Source organism: Channa argus, chromosome 22 (genome assembly GCF_033026475.1).
Source record: "Channa argus isolate prfri chromosome 22, Channa argus male v1.0, whole genome shotgun sequence".
NCBI lineage: Eukaryota > Metazoa > Chordata > Actinopteri > Anabantiformes > Channidae > Channa > Channa argus.
Genome location: NC_090218.1, coordinates 5,891,016 through 5,912,278, shown reverse-complemented (window position 1 = coordinate 5,912,278; position 21,263 = coordinate 5,891,016). Strand labels below are relative to the sequence as shown.

Sequence of the window (21,263 nt, the reverse complement as noted above, 5' to 3'; positions counted from 1 at the left end):
ACATTTTAGATATATTTTAATTTAAAATCTATTTTGACAATTGGGATGCTAAAATTACATAAAACGTAGATGAAGTATAGACATATGGCCAGAACACAACCAAGAAATAATATTAACCGTTATTATAAACGTAATTTTTTACATATGATCTTTGAACGTGTTCATGTTTATGTGGCTCATTGGGCAGTGCCTTACAAACCTACTGTGCAAACGCCAGCATGAACAATAACTAAGCACAGTCGGTTGCAATGCCCAAGATCGACCAGCTGGGGACCAGCGGAACTTTTGTTCACAGAAAGGGGAAGACAAAGGTCGCTGCACAACTGGCCGTCGAGCGGAAAAAGAACGTTTCCGATACGAATTGTCTAAAAGATGCACATGGACTCACTCTGCGGGTGGAGATTATTACATACAGCTTTATGTAGGTCAATTTCACCGATCAGCCTTGTAATATTACCTATAATTTAAAATTCGCTAAGGTAGGTACAGTTTTATTCATAAACAAAACGGTAAAACGGTTTGGCTACAACTGAAAGTAATGCCTGACTATATGTACATATGTTAGCATGCTAGCTTTTCGATGTTGTGGGGTGTGCATGTTGGTTTGCTAATGTAGTAAATCTGAAGACTAAGGTTGATTGTATTAAAAGTAAACAATTATAGCGTTAATATATGTTTTATGGATCTTACACAGTTTTGCTAGCGAAATTGTAATTTAAAAAGCTGATAAACAATCAGCCTTGGTTTAGCTTAATGTTGCCTCTAAAAACCAGGGCGCCATGATAACACGAATAATTTTTTGTTTGCTTTACGAACATTTAAAATGCGATTTTTGTGTTTTAACAAAGGTGGAAGGGTATAACTTTTGTAATTGCAGGTAGCCCCACATGTGTTTCTACCAACATGGGTTTTTAGGCTAATGTTGTACTTTGCAGGAAATACCTTTGTTATAGCGGCACACTAGAACAAACAGAAAGATCAAAAGATAAAAATAGCATCAAAAAAGCAAATAAAATACTTGTCTTATCATGGAGGAGGGTGTAGTATTAAAAAAATACCCTTGTATTATGAAATGCATAACTGTGACCAGGTAGGTCACAACAGGATACATAGGATATTGAAAATATTCCTATTATAAGTAAAATAATCCGATGATAATAGCAGTTTTGCTGATGCACTCAAGTGAATACCTGACAAATCAAGATATGTCATAAAGTTAGAGTGACTTTTATGTTAATCCAGTTTTAACATATAGCTTGTTACTAAATGATTTACAGATACATATTTATACAATTTTCTTCAGTCACCACTGTTTAAACACAAAAACAGAAAAGAAAAATCTTGGTTGACATCTGGGATTTCTTTTGTATTGTTTGTGGTTTGCATGTAGTATTGTTATGGTCCACTCGTGAAGTGGAGTACTTTTCCCTGTACCATTGTAACTGAATAACTTGCCCTATGTGATGCTATTTTTTTCTCTTCAGCTCCTTCAGAAGTGAACGGGGTTTCAGTGACATGGTAGTATTTTTTGAATGGCACTGGACAGCTGTGGACCAGATGAGCAGCAGTGGTTTGCCAATGAGTGGTGAAGATGGTGGTTTGGGGTCTTTGGCCTCTCCTATGGCGGGGTATTTGGGAAAAGTCAGTAAAGCTCATCTCAACTGTTGTCACTTGGGCAAAGCTGAATTATATTTGAGAAACACTGTGACTGAGCAGTACCAATCCAAATTTAATACAAGAAAAACATAAATGGAAATCTTGTGGTAAAAGGCGAAAGTGTTTTGGTAGGCTTTAAGCCTAGAATGATGTAAAAAGACAAAGAGTGTATATTATTGGTTGAAACTGAATGGGAAACTTTGAGACACTTTTACATCATAAAATGTTGTCTTTTCTATATGTCTTTATCTGTTTGAAAGGAAAAAATCGGTTTACTATTATTATGGTTTTCTAATGTTTCACTATGTATTGATACTATTATTCTTTCATTTAACTGCCACTCACTGTTATTGAAGAGTAGAAATCTTGCACTAGACTAACACTTAAAAACTAAACTAACTTTAAAACATACCTTTTGCCTAATAGGTATTTTAAGCAATATTTACACTTGCATATATGCTGTACCCCAGGTTATTCTGCAAAAACCTTCGTAGTTTAGAATTAAACATTATTGGGATTGGTGTTAAGGAGATTGAATACGACAGCAAAGTAGTTTTATTTATCTCTGTCTATCTAGATCTATCGATATATAGTAAATTTAATGCATGCCTTTTTATATATTTATAGTTTAGAATGTCTGATATGTTCAGTTTTTGGACGCCTCTGGACTTGGCTAATGCATGTGCTTTTTTAAGGTTCAGGAAAGAGCTGCGTCACTGGAGCGCTGTCCCTGGTGTACTTCAAAGGGCCTAAATTATGCTTTGCAGTCGTACCGCATCAACCTCCAGGAGTCAATCACCCTCTGCACAAACCAACAGGTGTGTCTCCTTATAGTGCTGTCTCACACTCAAGTGCTGTCTCACGCTGAACAGCTTTCATGTTTTTTTTTGGGGGGTGGTGTATGGTGCAAACTGCCATACCAACTTTTCGTATTCATTCCTTCACAGTGTCTCTTCCCTCTGGTCAGCCAGTCCTTGGAAGATGTTTTGGCTAACTTGGTTCCTGTGGAGTCCACTACTGGGTACAAAAGAAAAAATCCTCCGGCATTGGAAAAAGAGGAGTTGATTAAATGCTCACCCAAACGGCTGCGATCAAGTGAGCATGAAAGTTTTGGAGCACAAAGAGTTAAAGACACACCTATTGGCCAAGCAAAGCAGTGTGATGTAAAAACTGTTAGTAATGGCCAAAATGCTTTACTCAGGGCGGACAGTGAAATGGTAAATGGATTCCAAGGGGATTTAAGTTGCTCAAATGCAGAGATAACAGGATTGGCATCACTGAAAAATGAGGATGTTTCTGAGCTAGAAAATCCTGCTTGTACAGAAGATTTATCTCCAACGTCAGAAGCCTTGTTGACCACTCATTTACGTGAGCCTGTGGTCACTTTTCACTGTAGTCAGTTAGAAGTGGGAGATGACTCAAGGCAGGTGAAGAGTCATCCTGAAGTGCTGAGCAGACGGAGCAGTCTGGACTCGAATCAGGCTACCTATGCCAATGAGGATTTCTATCCAGCTGAAATCAATACTCCATTGCCTCAGCTTAGTAAGCAGACAGCATGGACAGAACAGAAATCACAGACTGCTGACATCGCTACATGTAAGGACACAGCTGGCATGGAATCAGAAACTGAGGATTTGTCCTGTACCTTGTTACCAGAGGCAGAGGAGCTCGTATCTGTACCCAGTCAGCTTTTCTGGAGGAACAGCCACAACCTGTGCTGGCTGGACTCACTGCTGGTCTCTTTGGTAAAATGTAAGAGCCTGAAAAACTGTAAACCTAAAGATGAGCCCCGTAGGGCATCTATCTGGCGGCTGATGAGAAAATATGAAGACATTTGTGCTGCCATCCAGGCCCATCAACAGACTGGCAGGGGTAAGTGAAAAAGATCTCCTGCAGTATATGTGTTCGTGAAATGTAAGTGCAACACATTTGAAGTGTCTGTGGTATTTATTATTTCATATTATTGGATCTGAAGCCAACAGAAATGTTGTGATTCATTGCGTATTTGGCTCTTTAGAATAAAAATACACTCCTCTTAAAAACCACCAATGTTACTAAAGGGCTGAGTCATCTCTGTTTTTTCTTTCTGTTCCCTTAAAGCTATCTGGCCTTGCAGATTGTTTTCTTTCACGTCTCTCACACTTTAAGATATCCGTCCCCAAGATATCCAGCATTTGTAACTCAGGTGCATGGGATGTGTGTGCTGTCAAATAGATTGAAGTATTACATTACATAAATATTACACTGTATTGCGATAGACGCAGATGTTTCATTGTAGATGCACCAAAAGCTGGTTTAGTGAAACTCCAACAGTCTGGGTTGCTACATACCACAACTTTGATCTGACAAATCACTGGTTTGATTTGTACCAGTCTTTGTAATTTGGATCAACTGACCCTTAAAATGTGATTGTTTGTTTTAATTGAAATATTTTGGACCATCTGATTGTAAATATAGTCAGGGGCCTGGAGCCTGGATAAAATGGGAGGGTTGCAGCCACAAACATTAATTTGTGGCTGTTGTGGCGACCCCCTGAACGGACAAGCCAAAAGCCCTTGATCTCTTTGATTTTAACTATAGCGCTGACATTTACACAGATGTGCAGTTCTCATTGTCTGCAAAGCAGTTAAAGTTACCAATAATTATGTTTTTAATTTCTATAATTAATGTGTCCTATTTTTGTGTAGATGGCACTTTGATGGTCCCCAATCACGTGCTGCAAAAGTCCAGTGCAGACCTACAGAATCTCAGGATGTCAATCTTCAAACTCCTGGAGTCCAAGCTGCAATGTAAACTGGGTAAGCTCACTAACTGAAGACGTACATTTACAAGTGGATAGTGGTAATAAGGAAGACGTGTGACCGTATCTAAGATTTGGTAACAGAAGACTTTTTGATTTAGCAAGGCCTTGTTAATGGCTATTTGTCAGGCCTTAGCTTTATTTGCATCGTGCATTTGTCCTGTTATGTTATTACATTATTACACATGACTAGACTGCCAAGAAAACAACATCTTTTGAGTTCTACTTCATTGTTTTTTAGTTTGTCAAAGAAGCATAACCCAAATTTGACAGTATCCATTTTGTTCCCACTTTATAATACACTGACTAAACAACCAAAGGGCTAATATTGAAAATCAGGTATTGGTACATTGTGGTATTTTTAGAAATAAAACAGTTAATAACTATACAGAATTATAGTATTTCTTTGGCGTGTTTTTGAAGCCACCAGCACTGATGGGAAACCCGTGTCAGATCAGAAACAATATGCAAATTGTGCCAAGCTACTGTGAACAAGCGAGAGATGTCTGAACGAATGCTTTTCAAACTGAACAACGCAATGCTCCCAGGAACCCTCAAGCCTTTTGTTCATGAATATTACATTTCATAAAGCCTAATATCACGTTTTGCCAAAGAGATTACAGTGAGAAAAAGAAATGTCAAAACTAGTGCTCGGTCTTGTTTTGGCAAGTTGCTTTTGCAGAATGTAAGCACATATGTTATACATGGCTCCGTGTGAGAACTTCAAACAACTAAAATGCTTAATATCCTTAATACTTTCCCTAATCACTATTTCCCTACTTGTGTTGGTGCTTGTCATGCTTTACATATTTGGTATCTCACTTGCACACAGTCGTGATTTAGTATCCGAGGAAAGAGTTAATATTGAAATTTCTAAGCAACCATTATCATTTGATAATAACACAAGGTGACAGGTCTGAACATGCAAATATTGAGTTTGCTCAGCTTCTTGAGACTAAATATTTATATTATACTAAAGCGGGAAAACTTGTTGTTACCCTTTTGCGTATTGAATGAACAGGGGCAGGAACTCTAAAATCTTAACCAATCCCTTATTGCCAGATTAGATTTCTTTAATAGTGTAACTGCAGCTTTTGTTGGTGCTTGTACCTGTGACGATGCTCCAACTTCTTTAACAGGTCAGAGGGAAACTCCTGTGTTTGCTATGCCACTTCTGCTGTCTATGGACTCTTGGGTGGAGCCTCGGTTCCAGTTGACCTTTCAGTGGGCGTTCAACTGTAGTGAATGCAAAACTGCTTCAAAAGAAAGGTAGGTTCTAAAATATTATACGTTTTACTTGTTTCTCTTAAGCATTTTGTCTTCAGCAGATTTTAAACTTGGTTTAGAGCTTTTGTGTATTCTAAGACAAACTGAGAAAGTAATTATTTTTAAAGTGTGATGTTTGGGTACAACTATATGGGTGACTATTTATTAGGAGTTGGAAAAGGGCCAACATTGCTTCAGATTGTTTGTAGTGGCTGAAAAAAGAAAAAAAAAAGATTATTAAGGTCAAGTTGATTTATATTCTTTATAATCATTGTTTTTGCCCTAAAGTCTTAGCACACTGGCTCATTTAATAAGTGAAGTAAACAGTGGGTTGTTGATTGATCTCTAGTAATGGCTCAAAAGTCTTTTCATTCAAGTTCATTAAGTTGTGGTTATTAACAAAATGTTTGGTGATTAAAATAAAAACATGTCCAGTAAAGCCGTTTGCAGTACAGAGCTGGACAAGAGGTCTTGGTAGCAGTAACCTCAAACAAGCCTTTCTGGTAGCATTTTATAAAATCTGGACAGTGTTTAAAAAGAATTTCAGATCACTCACTTACACATTTCTCCAGCTCAACAGTTTTTGCTGAACAACTGGTGTTAATCGACTGTCTTAATAACACTACTATGTTAAGGTCTAAAGTCTGACTGGGTCATTGTGGTAGGTTTACTTCAATATTTAGGGTCATTGCCCTGCTGCATCACCCAACAACTCGGAAATCCAGTTGACAAGACAGCCATCCTGACATTATCTTCTAAGGCATCCTCCTCCATAGTGAAAAACTGTCCAGAGGCAGTAACGCTCCCTCCATCATACTTGATGCTCTCTTATTGAAGTTGTGAAATGGTCACAGCGCTCAAACTTCAGGTGTGAAGTAATGCGTTTTCTGTGGTCCCCCGTCATGGACACTGCTCCGTGCATATCAACAAGCCTTGATCATAAGTCATCTGAAATTTCTTTTGGTTCACATCAGTGGATCACTCCTGTAAACAGCAAGGTCAGAATGCCTCCGTGTCTAGCTTCATTCATTTTGTTAACTCCTAACTCAAAGTAGCTTTTATTGGTGCTGAATATTTTGGCACTAATTTAGAGGTTGGATGAGAAAAACTCTTTCAGACGTACATTGTCTTTGGAGGGCAGAAAAACAGATGATTTAATCCGTTGTCTATTGGGAACATTATCGTAACTACAACTATTACAACTACTGGTAATTATATTCCAGATATTACAGACTAATATTTAGTGCTGATGTGAAAACCACATTGTAAAAACAAAATCTGTAGATTTTTTTCCCCTTGTTTAAAACATTGTATTTTAAGAAACTATAGAAATTCTCAATATATTTTTATGCTTTATTTTTCAGGGTTATGAAAACTCTTCCCACTTTCACAAATATTGTCCCTGACTGGCACCCCCTTCATGCAGTTCATTTGGCCCCATGCAACATGTGCTGTAAAAAGAATCAGAGGAGGACTATGATTCTGGAGAGGTGAGAATCCAACTGCTTTTATGATGAGTAGCCTGTTGAATGCACCGTTTCATTGTCGATTAAGATGGAGCATCACGTTGAACTGTAAGACAGAAAATTAAGATTGCTTTATTTTTATATTGTGATTATTTTTTTAATCCATTCAATTAACATATGTACATCGGGAGAATTCAAAACAACAGAAACGGTGTAGCTTGAAGATTGGCTCATACAGATAATGTTCTTCTTTGCTGTCCTCCAACAAACCGTGTTTTTCTTTACCTTGTGTTGTGTTTAGAGTGCCTCCAGTATTTGTGCTGCACTTTGTTGAGGGACTTCCTGACAATGACGTCAAAATCTACACCTTCAACTTCCAAGGGAAATGCTACTCAGTTACCACTGTCATACAGTACAACCACCGACTCAAGCACTTTGTCACCTGGATTTGTAATTCTGATGGTACGTACTTTAAGATGTTTTATTAGCTTTATTTACTTAAGTGATATGCAAACAGTTTGTCACTTGGTGTGAAAGCAAAAACACCAATAGGTAAGTAACACACAGGATGACTTTTATTCCTTCACATTGCAATTTGCCAACAGCACATTCTGCTGGACAGTTTGTGTAACTTTGAAAGTTTCCAAGCATTTATCAAGAATTTTTCACTTGCTTGTTAGCTAAGATTTGACCAATATTTAATTTAATCTTTTTGCATTTGTCCATCTTATTAGTCTGCATCATACTTTGCCATGTCTTTCTATGCAGTTTCACCGTCTTGGAAGGGACGCTCCTGTAAAAGAGAATGTTTGTGTATGTCAGTCAATTCATTTCAAAGTAGCAACAACCCGGCAGGGGAAATGAAATGATCGAGAAGGTGTTTCACCCTGGGCAAAACGTGGGTTTCTCGACTGCATTATATCTGCTGGTGTTGTGCACTTGCACTCTGATCATTTTTTAGGGCATTAGCAAAGGATCATGGGTCAATGCAGAATGTCCACTAATTGCAGGATCAGCTGTTCAATCACCAAATCCTCCTGTTAGAATGGCACATTTTTGAGATGGGTGAAATGGCAGCTATGCTTATTTCAAAATCTTTAGGCAACACTGTGACCAAGCTAATGGTTCAAATCTGCAATTGTGTGCAGTTTGCATGTTCTTCCTGTACCTGTGTGGGTGTCCTCCCATATTTCACAGACAGGCAGTTAGAAAAATTGGTAACATGAAATTCCCCATAGATGTAAATGAGCGGGAGTGATTGTATGTCTCTGTCAGCTCTGAGACAGACTAGTGACCTTTGCTCAATGACAACTCGGACTGGCACCAGCCCCCTGCAACCCTCAACAGGATAAGCAGTTTAGATGATGAATAACTAAAAAAAGTAGTTTGAGTTGTCAAATAATTAGCTTTTAACTCTTGACCATCCCTGGCTGTTGTTTGTTGTAAACCATATGCTTATTGTTTTCATAGGTTCCTGGCTTGAATATGATGACTTAAAGTATCCAGTCTGTAAGACCCATCAGAAACTCCCGGTCCCTGCACAGGAGTTGCACGTTGTCTTTTGGGAGGTGGAAGAGGATAAAGAGCCTGCTACCTGTTCTCCCTCCAGCACATTTGCAGACTCTCCCCAATCACAAAATGTGAAAAACCCTTCTCCAAGTCAAAAACTTGTAACAGAAGATGAAACGTCGTCCTGCACCCCAGATCAGTCTCCCCTCACATCTCACAATGACACTGACATTGTGTGTGCATTCTCAGTATCTGAAGACAACAGCAACATCATGGACTCAACACTAACTGCTGGCGTTGACACATCCATAGGCTCCACAACGCTGCTCGACACTTTCGAGGGCCTTAGCCATAATGACATTGTTACCCTCACTCTGGTGGAATTAAATCCTGATTCAGAAACGCAGCTTTTAAGTGGCATCGAACAAACTCCAGATTTGAATGTTACTGTCAAGAATGAAACTCTTGACCTGGCACCGGATAGTTCTTCTAGTGTAATAGGTGGCGAAACATGTCGTGGTTTTAATGCTGACCTTGCCACCACCTCCAGCTCATCTGACCCAGAGTCCAGGGATGGCTCGTCTAGTGATCCAACATATGTACCAAGTGCCCGGAGAGGAAGAGGGAAAGTTATTGCCAAGAGCAAAACTGTTAGTAGACCAAAAGGTAAAAAGACAGCCTCAGCAGAAGCGGCTCCACATATTTCACCACCTCCATCTTCTAAGACCTCCAAAGTAATTAGTAACAAAGCCGTAGTGGTGAAAGCTCAGGACAACACACCAACTGTGGTTGAAACTGCCCAGGAAAAATCCCCTGTGTCTTCAACTGCCAACCCTCCACTGTCTCCCAGACAGGACATTCCCGCTAAGCCAACAACTCTAGAACAAAACACGCGTTGGTCCTTCCTGCTCAGCAGACATCCATTAAACCAAGTTCGGAAGTCCATCACAAAACTCGCGGCCACTCACACACCCTCCACAGTAACACAGGTGAAGCCCACTCTTCTCACTCACTCTACCCCCAACCCTGCAAGAAGACATCAGGTTCCAGGAGGATTCTTCCCTAAACCCCAGCTCAAGACAGAGGAGAGTGAGGGTCTGCCGCTGAAAGCAGCAGAAATGTACGGAGCATTTCGTCCAAAGAGTCTAAACACCCAGACTCCTGCCCCTCCTGGTGTTACATCCAATCGGGTTCAACCAGTCACTTCTCAGGCTGAGAAGTCCCTAACAAAAAGAGCAGTAGTGGTGTCCGGTACATCCCTTCCTACTCCTGAGACAAAGGGGCTCCCTGAAACCTCCTCCTCAAAGAAACATGGCAGCTTGTCCTTGAAAGTTCCTCCAGGTCACACCAATACTGAAGCCCTCAGATACAAGCTGATGAAGAAACTGAAGGCAAAGAAGAAGAAGCTTGATAAGCTGAACAAACAGCTCGGCCATCAGGGAACCAGGCTCTGCCCAGACAGCACTGACCTCAGTTCTCCCAACACAGTCACCTCCAGTACCTATGACGGCTCCACCTATGACGACTTCCTCTCAGACCTGCTCTCACCGGCAACAACAGCCAGCAACCTGTCACCAGACAGCACCAGCCTATTGGAGATATTTGCCAGCAGACAAGCGGGGGTTGAACAACTGGACTGTGGCGTTGGCGGTGTTGCTCTGCCCCCACAAATGGACACTTGTGTGAATGGACCCAACAATGACAACTTCTTAGAGGAGTTTCTCTCGCAGGCTGTGAATCAAAGGCCGACAGAGATGGAGACTGAGGCTCTCAGTGCACTTGAAATGTTCATATAAGCTTTGTGGGTTTGGTCTGCAGGTCACAAGCACATTGTCATTTGAGGAAAATGCTCTTGTTAAACAGTTTGCCCCTCATTTGTTAGTAGGATAAGATTTTGTTAGCCATTACTTTCAAGAAAAACATACCTGGAATATATTGAGGTCAGTAGCCAGCAAATCCCTTATCTAATCTTTGAAAGTTTAATATCTAAAAGCTCAGCAATCCTATTGCTAAAAACAGTCTTGGCACATTGGCTTAAATGTTCAAATTCAACTACACAACTGGTAAATGCAATATTTGAGGGACAGTACTCATGATGACAAAGTCTTTCGCCAAAATATCTACCATCCAACATGTTTAAGCAAGAACAGTTTTTAATTGTAATTGCTTTTTTTAAAGGGTGAGACTAACCATCAGTGTTCTTTGGCCAGTAGAAGTGTGACCACGAGTTCACATTTAGGAAATTTCAATCCATCGTAATTAAATGGTAACATACAATTGATCATTGTGGTGCTTTTACTTTAGCATCATAGGCCACCCAGTGTGGTGCAAACAGTGTTGCAGCAAAAGAGAGAGGGGGGTAAAAAAGGGGATGGTAAACGGAAGACAACCACTTTATACAGCAGAATATCAATGGATTCCGTTTTTTTTTTTTTTTTTTTTGTATATTGTAGCCTGCCTCTTCAAGACACTTTATCGGAGTAGGTATCTCTGGTCTGGTATGGTTAAGAGCCACAGCACTGCTTGGTTTCTAACTAAGGACCAGCGTTGGCCACATTGAATAAGATTCTTAAATGTCAATGTACATTTTTTTTACACAAAACCTTTTATTTTTACTGCTGAGTGGAATAAAAACGTATGTTTTTAACAGCATCACAAAACAAAACAAAGGTTTGATAAGGGATTTGGGACAGTTCCAAATTATTACATCAGTCTTCCACCTCCTAAAAGTCGGTGTTTATGTTGCTGATTATTTATGCCACTTAAATGAAGATTTATGGGTCACCATCTTGGACCACGAATCAAATGTATAAACGACCTTGTGAAGTTTGGCACTTTGAAGTGTAAATGTACTGTGTGTAACGCGTACAGCTAAAGCTGTTTGCTTGCTTGGTTTTGTTATGTTGACAAAATCTAAGTAAACCTATTTTTAGTGTAATTTATTTTTCATGAGTCACTTTGGATGACGTTTATACATTTTGGTATTTGTTTGTGATTAAATGTAACAATATACCAAGCTGTGTACACTTGTAATAAAATTGTTTACATTAACAAGCTTTTTCACGGAGCAAATAAAAAGTATATTTTTATAGTTCCATATTCCAAGTGCATTTTTAAGCTGTGTCATACTCCTTAAACAATAAAAAAACATTACAGGGCTAAAATTAAATATGGCAGGTGGTATGAAATTTGATATAAATAAATAATTTGAGAATTTAGCATCAAAGATAGAACAGATAGTTTGGTGCTAACTTTGCAACCCAGTTTGGTGCTAACTTTGCAACCCACTTTTCTGCAAAGGCAAAATGAAAATTTTATATTAATATATTTTAGAGGAATATTTTTCAACCCACTGTTTAATGAAAAATTCAGCTAGCACAAATGTTCCTTTATCAGATAGAAAGTTATTTTTTAAGTACTTCATCAAAGTTTTGCAATGATATAGTCATTTTTTAAGTATAATTTTTTTAATATGCACTCATTGACCTTTTATTTTTTTATACTTGTGATGATGAATGAACATTTGTACCAACACAGAGTAAACACTCAACCGACCCCGTTAGAAAATAAAATCTGTGCGTAATTTAAACATTTAACTGAACAGTTTCAAAGGTTTTCATTCATTTATCAAAACACAAAATAGTCGTTCCCATACCGGGAGTCGAACCCGGGCCGCCTGGGTGAAAACCAGGAATCCTAACCGCTAGACCATATGGGACTATATAAATGGCCGGGACGAGCTTTGTTTTTATAGCTTATACACACCTGTACTGTACAGACAACATGTTTCTTTTTTCTATGGCGCATATAAATGTCGCATCATTTTTATCATGTCCCCTGTAGCTCAGCCGCAGCGGTTGCCAGGACTTCATGGTCTCCAGTAGGCAGCTATTGCCTGGGAGGGTCCTTTCCTCACCTGCACGTTACTACAACAGGAGTTACCGTAAGCACTCTACTAAATGGGCATTTACATTCTTACCCACATTGCTCTGTGCAAATGGACAAACAGCTGCAAATAGCCTACTGTAGGCATCACCTCAGTTCCCCACACTGGAAACCAAACAGGATGTTGTTGAAAGATATAGTTTCACAGACATATTGTTGCATTTTGTTCTGGTTTGTGCAAAATCTGTAAGAATGATCCAGTATTTAATGATGCAATTGCTGAGCAGATTTCTTATTGATATATAATTGACGCATTTGGATCCACGAACAAGGGGAAGCAAGAAAACCCGGGTTTTTATTCCTTTTGTGTAATATGGATTTAGAAAACGTTTTATTTGCGTGCTTTTTAAGCAATAGGGTAACGGTGTAAGTCTTTATTCAAGTCTTTATTTATTATTGTACAAATTGTTGTCTTTGTCTATTCATTTTATATCTATAAGTATTAATGATATGTTTGTTTGTTTTTTCGAGCTATAAATGTTGGGGCTGAATGGTCCCTTTTAAGCATTTTTTTGTTTGTTAGGCCACTGAAGGGGAATTTACCCAAGGCACCATACGAGCTAAAACCACCACTTGCTTTCTATTTGCCCAACATGTGTTGGACTCACTTTACAGTCAAACTATAGAATAACTGAGGAAGAACGTTCTGGGAGGAAGCTGTATTACCCTTCAAAAGCACATGCAGGTGCTGTTTGACTGGGGAAAGGCCCAGTCAGTATAATCCAGTCACAGCATAGCTTTAATGCACGTATATCTGTGCTCAAAACTGTTTTCAAAACAGTAAAGTATTATGTAGAGCATTTATAATATTACAGATTACACTGCACTCTACATCTATTTGCAGCTCATAATTTTGTGCCTTCACTCACCAATGCAGGATTTTTATGTCAAAACACATTTTTTTTTTTATTGTGATAGCCTATTGTTAATCCAGTGATGAGGGGGAAAAAATCATCCACCACAGCAGAAGACATTTGAAGAAATGAACCAGTGAAACATAACACCTTTTTTTCCAGTCACAGAAAAGCACATGAATCATTTTACACACATATTTGTTACAACATGTAAATTGTAACAAATGAAGCTGTCAGTATATGTCCTTGTGCGTGTGCATGTCTTTGTGAGAGAGAGAGAGTGAGAGAGAGAGATCTGGCAAGTATCACACACAAACCGAGGAAGTAACAGGCACCCCTCTGTTTTCAGCCAGGCCATCATTTACATGAAAGAGAAACCACAAATGAGTGTGTGTTTGTATGGGATGAAGGTGTGATGGGATGTCACGGAGAGATAGATCAGGTTGATGCTCTGTGACTGACTGAAAACGCACATTTCTGTCTCCATCAGACTCAGTGTCCGCCTGCGACCACAGCTCACACGGTGATCATGAACGAAAAAGTGGTGGAAAACATCTACCTCCTGGTCATCGTCACCCTCATCAGCGCACTTCAGAATGGTAAGAAGCAGCTTCCGTCACAAATAACCAAATTCAGTTGTAGTTTGTATACTTATTTTGTTATTTTTGTGCCTTTTTGAAAAAACCTGTTTTTGTTTTTTAAGTATTCTTTGCCCAGAAGGTAGAGAGGGAGTGCAAGACTCCTAAGGGTACCACATCTGGTTTTGAACGAGTGTCTTGTGCCAAGTAAGTCCCTTACTTCAATCCAAAACCAAACATGACAATGACTTTGCAATGTTTAGCTTCCCGGTACAAACATTTCAATAGGTTTTTACATTTCACCCAAATATAACTTCCACTGAGACGCAGTGCTCATTTGCCTGAAAACTCTCAGGTGCACACCTTATTTGAATGTTTGCTAGAAAAGCTACAATAGGCATTAGGAAAAATGTTTCCCAGCTGCCTCTCAGTTAGGTGGCTCATCTTCATTTGTAGGATTTCAACCTGCTGTTTCACTATTTCTTAAAATTCAGTCCAGGTTATTATATGTATATTATATGCTATTATAATTGTAAAAAATTGATTCACATGGCACAATTCCCGCATGAATTGATGAGTTGAAAAGTCATATATCATACTGATTTATCACTGAATTGTGAATGGGATTGAGGTTTAGATGGCTGGTCGGACAATGTGAATGCATCACTAAGAACTTTTGGAGATTGCAATAGGTATTTTTAGACATTTTTAAAAAATAACTCTGAAAATCACAAATTGGAACACTCAGAGATGCTTTGACTTTAGATATTTCAGTATATTTAAGTAATTGTAGCAACAATTTACTTCATGTTTTTAAAGAGGAAATATCTGACCCACATCCTGTCTTGTCAAAAATGTTAAGATTTCAAAAAAAGCGCAAGCGTTGGACAAAATGTGATGCAAGTATTTTGTAACAGTTTGAAAATGAGCTGCCCTTGTAATATCCATCATTACAAATTTCCATGTTTCTAACTTTAAAAAAATATATAAAACTGACATCAGAATAATATGAAGCTGGGAGTTGTTGTCAGTACAGGGGGTTATATGAAATTGAAGAAAAGAAAAAGGTGCATGGTTCTTTGCAACATCCTGGTCTGATTATTGGCAGTGTGCCAACTCGGAGAATGGGCTCAGTTTTTCCTGGCTTTAAACTTCCGCCACATAAAAGGCCGCACTGGACTTTGTAGCTCACATGCTCTTTTATTCCTATGATTACATTCCCTAACAGCTCTAGTAAAAGGAACGGGTCAGTCACTGCGCTCTCTGTAATAGATCAATGATGATTGCTTTAGACTTACTGCAGGTGACTTCCTTAAAATGTTCTAAGTACATTTCTTGGTTTTGCTTCTTCCAGCCGTAACTGCATGGATGCTTATCCCACTTTCCTGGCAGTGATGTGGTGTGCTGGTCTGTGTCTCAATCAAGGTAATCATTAATCATTAACTGCACAAAACTGGGGAAAAACAAGTCAGCCATTTAGGACAGGGGTCACCAACATGGTGCCCGTGGGCAGGTAGCCCACATGCACCACATTAGTAGCCCGTGGGCCTGTTCTAAAAATAGCTCAGCACAGCGCCATTTGCCAATGGGCTGCATATAATTTTTTTGGTTACTTTTCTCTTTTAAATCACATTTGAAAATTATCGTGAGAAATCGTTAACATGATCCGTGTCTTCACATAGATGAATATCACTTATTTAATTAATTATTAATAATAACATATAATTAACGGTAAATTGAGCAAATTTGTTATTTCAAAAGTGCGTTATTAAACTGGTAGCCCTTCACATTAATCGGTACCCAAGAAGTAGCTCTCAGTTTCATAAAGGTTGGTGAACCCTGATTTAGGACTAACTTATGCTGTAATTAACATGAATATTATTTACACTATAATACAAAAACAGGCTCAAAGATTTTAGCCCAAAGCTGGGTTCAGATCATGGCCTGGTACAAACCACTATTATTTTCACAAACCGTGTTTGTGCAAATGGTAAATGGTGAAACAGGAAAGGGTTTTTTTCTCAAACCACAGCTGTTGCACTATAAAGCACTTGAGCGTTTCTTGACTCCCAAAAGAGAAATTTCCACACAGACAGTGCATATTGAGTCAGTTGTCACCTAACTTTCAACCCATGGCTGGATTACCTCTGCGTGGCCTCCATTGACTTTCAAAATGCAAATGCTCCGAGAAACCAACTAGTATTTGAAATTTATCAGTTTCAAGGAATAATGATGTTAAAAAAGCAAGTATTAAAATGATCCCATGAACCCTTTATAATTCAGCCTTCCACAACCAGCCTACGCCACAGTTTCCTTCACTCACAGCTAATTTGACTTGTTACGACACTTTATGTTTATATATTTAAGTACTTTAAGTAATTTAATTACTGTTTTATGGTATGTCTTTAAACTCTGCCCACAGATTGCAGGCGAAAATAGCCTTTTACTGCAATGGTTTCAAATATGTATTCGATGTCCCTGTTAATAAAAATAATATAATAAAAATAATTAAACATCAACAGTAGACAAAGACACAAAACTGTGACAGCATTTTGTCTGGGTGACCTTTGCACTTTACCAAACACACTATTTTCTACTATTAACATTATATGCCGTAGAAATATTGTTTTCTCTAACAGGACAAAAAAATGGCTTAACCCAAACAATTAAAACAGACAGAGCACTTTTGGCCTTATGCTGTTTTGAGGAACCGCATGAGAAATTAAATACAGAATTCCATTTGTTTCCCTTTCCCCTCTGTTTGAAGCTCCTGCTGCCTTTGCGGGGATCCTTTACCTTCTAGTCAGACAGAAGTACTTCATCGGATACTTGGGACAAACCTCTCAAAGGTAAAGTGAACATCAGCGATCTACTGTACACTACAATAGACGAGTAGTCAGGGGAACAGTGTTAATAAATGTTTTATTTTTATGTAGCACTCCAGGCTACCTGTTTGGAAAACGTGTCCTGTTCTTCCTGTTCCTGATGTGCAGTGTGGGGATCTTCAACTACCTGCTGGTGCACTACTTTGGCAGCGACTACAAAGATTATGTGGAAACTCTCACCAGCGCTGCATCCGCTCTCCTGCTCCTCCCTTAGTCCAGTGTGCATCACAACGCACCCATGTTTTTGCTTGTAACTAATGAGAATGACTTATTTGAAAAAAAGAAAACAACAACAACAACAAAAAAACACAGGATTTATTGTATTTGAGTTTGGCTTAAAAAATATTAAAACTTCTCATGAACAAAAGCTTATCTTAAAAGTCTGCAAACATTTAACTCTATGAACCCTTATACAGCAATCTACGCGTTTACTTTACAAAAGCCTTTAAAATAAGGTTGAATAATGTGCCTTTATAATCAATGCCCTTGTGAGCACCCGTGAGTAGTTTTCACCCACCGATCAAAATGAAATGTCTGCCGCTACCATCAGCATTTGCTGCAAACTGAAGAGGCGGGCTGGTCCTTCACCTGCCAAGTTGGCTTTACAACCATTTGTCTTTAGATCAGAAAACAACTTTTTGCTGTTTTCTTGGAGAAGCACAGGCTCAGGCGCCACCCAAAACTGAGCAGATAATCTTCGTTCACTGCTGGTTCATGTAGGTCGCAACTTTAATGGTAAGAGACACAAACAAAGAAGACACATTAGTTCTTGTGCCATGTGTTAATGTATAAGAATAACAAGAATTAGAGACAGGTACCAGAAATTTTCTTTTGCTGAAACCAAACCAGTGTGGGAAGTCAAAGAGGGCATCAGAGTAGTATTTGAGGGTGAAGGAGGCGTCTTTCCAGACAAGTTTGGCTTTTATTAGCTCATCAGTTATGATGTGGGTGCTTTTTCCTGCCCAGCTCTCCACTGCTTCACTCAAGTCAACCTGAAGGAAAAAAAAAACACTTTCAATAACAAAATCTCGGCTTCTTGAACAAACTAAACATTTGTCGAATGAAGAACACATATCAAAGACTAGTCCCGCTTACATCCACCCTGTAGCTTTCTCCAGCAACAGAAGAGATGGTCCAGTTCAGGCCTTTCTCCATCTGCCACCTGATGAAGGGGTCAGTGCCATTGATGGACACCACGTACTGCTTCAGCACTGAAAGAGAATTGGAGACAATTCATGTGGGCACAAGGGCAGAAAACAACATGCTGCCCTGTGGCAAGTACCATACCCCCATTATAGTTCTTACCCCACCCTCTGCAAACATCCCACGTTTAGGAACCAGCATGAGTCAGCCATGCCACTGAACTGCATGACCGACTCAGAAGCCCACACTGGTTTTAAAAGTGCCGTTTTGTGCAAACTATGAAATGCCAGTGGTGCGTTTGAGGCCCATTTCTTTTTCACCCTGTAATTATTGCAGTTACCTCGGGCTTCACTGGCGGCACTTTTGTTGGACGCTGAAAGCTTTTCTTCGCAGGCAGACACCAGCAGATAGATGTTCTTGGACAGCAGACTCTTTCTCATGCTGGTGTACTCCCACAGATTGTGCATTTTAACTTTCCTGACGTGAGAATAAAGACAGACGGTGAGCTTCTGAGTAGAAATGTGTGTGTGTGTGTGTGTGTGTGTGCAGGCAGACCGCATCCCATGCAGACTTTTCCTTCACCTTCCCACTGAGTTCTGGAAAACAACTTTTCCTTTGCAGTGCTCGAAGTCATCGATGAGAACCAGGCTCTTCTCCGGGTCGCTATGGACTCGGTAACCCGATCCGAACCTCTCTACGGAGAAACCCGGTGGAGGTTTTCTCAGAAACTCGTCGACCTGCGTCACGGTCATTCTGCTAGGGGACGCGCAGTTTATCCTCATGGTGCCCGCTTTTCTCTGGTTCCTGCTGCTGAGTGGCTGTTTATAATCGTCTGCCTCAAGTCCACAGCTTTAATAACGTCCAACCACGGTCAAGTTAGACACGCTTACAAGATACGACTTCCGGTGTGCTTCACCTAGAATAAGAGTGTTGATTCATCAATAAGTCGAGGGACAGATATTAATTAGCCACATTTTCATGTTTTGTTCTTTCAAACTGTTGCATAACACGTTAAATAAAGCCGATTCCAGCTCATCAAAGGAGAACATTTGCTGTTTTTATGAGATTTACGGAGATTTACATGTAATAACTTTAATATTAATATCAAGATATATGATCAAAATAAGATCATATGAATACATTTTCTTTGAGTTTAGAGTGGCTGGACAAATCAAGACTTTTAGACACTGCAAAAACTATAATGGACATTTTCATTTCCCGATGTTAATAGACTATGCAGTTCCATAATTACATAAAAACAAATAGTAACATTACCTGTTAGTTGCAGTCCCACAAATTGTCTCAGTAGTACAAAGTAAAAAAGATTTAAAATTTAAAACAAGATCAAAACAGTAAAGGTAACACACAGAGGACACATACTATGTTTTACATGTGCTGTTAATAATTGTAATTATTTACTTGAGAAGCATGATTTCACCTGATATGGGGAATGTTTCAAACTTCTGCAGATGTCATATACATGGTTTTCCCACCCCTAAAAATACCCGCGCTTTTATTTTGAAGGAAAATGCATTGATTTCCTGTTTTATTAAGCACATTATAACCTACCGCTTGTGACTCAGCTCTGACAAAGGATATTACTTTATTTTATCTAAATGGTTTCCTTCCACATAAAGAACACAAACACAAATAAACTGATATTAATCTTAAATGAATAACTCACAGGAACGTCTAGTAAAGTATTAAACGAAATGTTCCCTTCTGACAAAATTGTAATGCTCGGGAAATGTACGACTTTATCAGAGGCACTTTGAAGGCAGCATTTGGCCTTGCGCTTGGAAATAACAGCAGGCGGCCTTTGGAGCTGAGAAGGAAAATTACAGCATTTGACATACTGCAGTTTATGAGTCACCTTTATGAGCCTATGAGGTGCAATGACAACATTCATGTGCTGAATATTTGTGTTTCATATCAGCAGCCTGCTCAGAGGGCAGACCTTTCTCATCATGTTTCAATGTTTTTGTTTGCTCAGACCTTGTTTTCTCTCTAGATGACTATGTGGGTTTTACGGTTGCTGTCTTCAGCACATAACACACCAAATACAGTCCAAAACAGATTCATCAGTCAATATTACTTTAGGCCCATTGCTGTTTGATAATGGGATTCCAACACTTTTAGCAGACTGTCTCTAGATAAATTGTCCTTCAAGCTGCTGTCGAGTTGGCTTTCTTATTTGGTCCTCACTTTATCTGTGCAAAAAAATGTGAACTCTCATCATTGTGGTTTCACAATAGAACCAGCCTGTTTAATTTCTGCCAAGATGTCCATGTTTAGCCTCTGCGGTCAGGACTGTTGACTCATTTGTTCTGGATGTCTCCACCAGTCTGCTTGGCCCACAGTAGAAAACATGCTTTCAGCCTTTTTTTACAGACACCTCTTCCTCATACAAGATTTTGAAGTACACCAATCTATACTGAGGACAAAAACATGGGTGTATTGTACACACAAAGCATAGGCAGCTCTTTTATAATAAAAAACAAACATAAATCTCATAAAGCTTGGTCTATATTCATTTGTTACTTGTTAGATGTTTATTGATTTGCTGACCTCCGACCTCCCACCTGAAGGCCGTCAGAGGCTGCCTTCACAGATCCAGTCCAACCATTAGTAAAAAACTTTTACCACATCGGATTCACTTGTTAACTCATTAATGATTTTAGGTGTATAACAAATGCTTCTTGGCAAATCATCAGATCAAATCCTTCCAGAGTCTCAGGACTTAATTATGTTGTCGTGCGTGATCCTCTGCTATGCAGTTGTTTTGCCATTTAACAGTCAAAGTGATAATGTAGAAATAAAGGACTTCAGTTTAATAAGCACGTGACCAACGTGTGTTTGGTCCAATTTATCTTACATGACCAGCAACATCCTGCAAACATTAATCAAACATATTACTAATACAAATTACAATAACTAATACTAATATAATAGTCAGTTTTCAAAGACAGGAAAAACACTTTATATAACAAAGTGTGTAAGTGCAGCTGTAAAATCTAATTAAATCAATTCATTGCAAGATATAATAAAATTTAAACGTAATAATGTTCAGTTTTGATTAAAACTGTCAGACAGGCACTAATATAAATTTATATTCATGTTTTAAAACATATATAAATACAAAGCAGACCAATAAACCACCA

At 38.9% G+C, this 21,263-nt stretch overlaps 3 protein-coding genes and 1 non-coding gene across 7 annotated transcripts; 2 read left to right on the top strand and 2 right to left on the bottom strand.

The window, feature by feature from the left end:
* The first annotated feature begins 233 nt into the window (after positions 1-233).
* uspl1 (ubiquitin specific peptidase like 1) lies at positions 234-11,796 on the top strand. 3 transcript variants are annotated; one of them, XM_067491738.1, is made up of 10 exons: positions 234-421; positions 1,485-1,641; positions 2,352-2,474; positions 2,604-3,528; positions 4,344-4,454; positions 5,596-5,725; positions 7,087-7,212; positions 7,490-7,650; positions 7,957-8,001; positions 8,659-11,796. In XM_067491738.1, the coding sequence occupies exons 1-10, from the start codon at positions 249-251 to the stop codon at positions 10,491-10,493; spliced, it is 3,786 nt and encodes a 1,261-aa protein (XP_067347839.1). In that variant the 5' UTR covers positions 234-248; the 3' UTR covers positions 10,494-11,796. The 3 variants fall into 3 exon arrangements, with proteins under 3 accessions (XP_067347839.1, XP_067347840.1, XP_067347841.1); XM_067491740.1 differs by having other exon boundaries at positions 321-479; XM_067491739.1 differs by lacking the exon at positions 7,957-8,001.
* A 547-nt stretch (positions 11,797-12,343) lies between these two features.
* trnae-uuc (transfer RNA glutamic acid (anticodon UUC)) lies at positions 12,344-12,415 on the bottom strand. Its single transcript has one exon. It is a non-coding gene; the product is annotated as a tRNA-Glu (tRNA).
* A 1,396-nt stretch (positions 12,416-13,811) lies between these two features.
* alox5ap (arachidonate 5-lipoxygenase-activating protein) lies at positions 13,812-17,326 on the top strand. Its single transcript, XM_067491973.1, has 5 exons — positions 13,812-14,095; positions 14,200-14,281; positions 15,429-15,499; positions 16,842-16,923; positions 17,011-17,326. The coding sequence occupies exons 1-5, from the start codon at positions 14,026-14,028 to the stop codon at positions 17,171-17,173; spliced, it is 468 nt and encodes a 155-aa protein (XP_067348074.1). The 5' UTR covers positions 13,812-14,025; the 3' UTR covers positions 17,174-17,326.
* On the bottom strand, positions 17,257-18,977 carry LOC137107875 (mesenteric estrogen-dependent adipogenesis protein-like). 2 transcript variants are annotated; one of them, XM_067491972.1, is made up of 5 exons: positions 18,685-18,977; positions 18,443-18,579; positions 18,055-18,170; positions 17,778-17,951; positions 17,257-17,686 (listed from the first exon to the last, which is right to left on the bottom strand). In XM_067491972.1, the coding sequence occupies exons 1-5, from the start codon at positions 18,882-18,884 to the stop codon at positions 17,672-17,674; spliced, it is 642 nt and encodes a 213-aa protein (XP_067348073.1). In that variant the 5' UTR covers positions 18,885-18,977; the 3' UTR covers positions 17,257-17,671. The 2 variants fall into 2 exon arrangements, with proteins under 2 accessions (XP_067348073.1, XP_067348072.1); XM_067491971.1 differs by having other exon boundaries at positions 17,257-17,951.
* Positions 18,978-21,263: the final 2,286 nt, after the last annotated feature.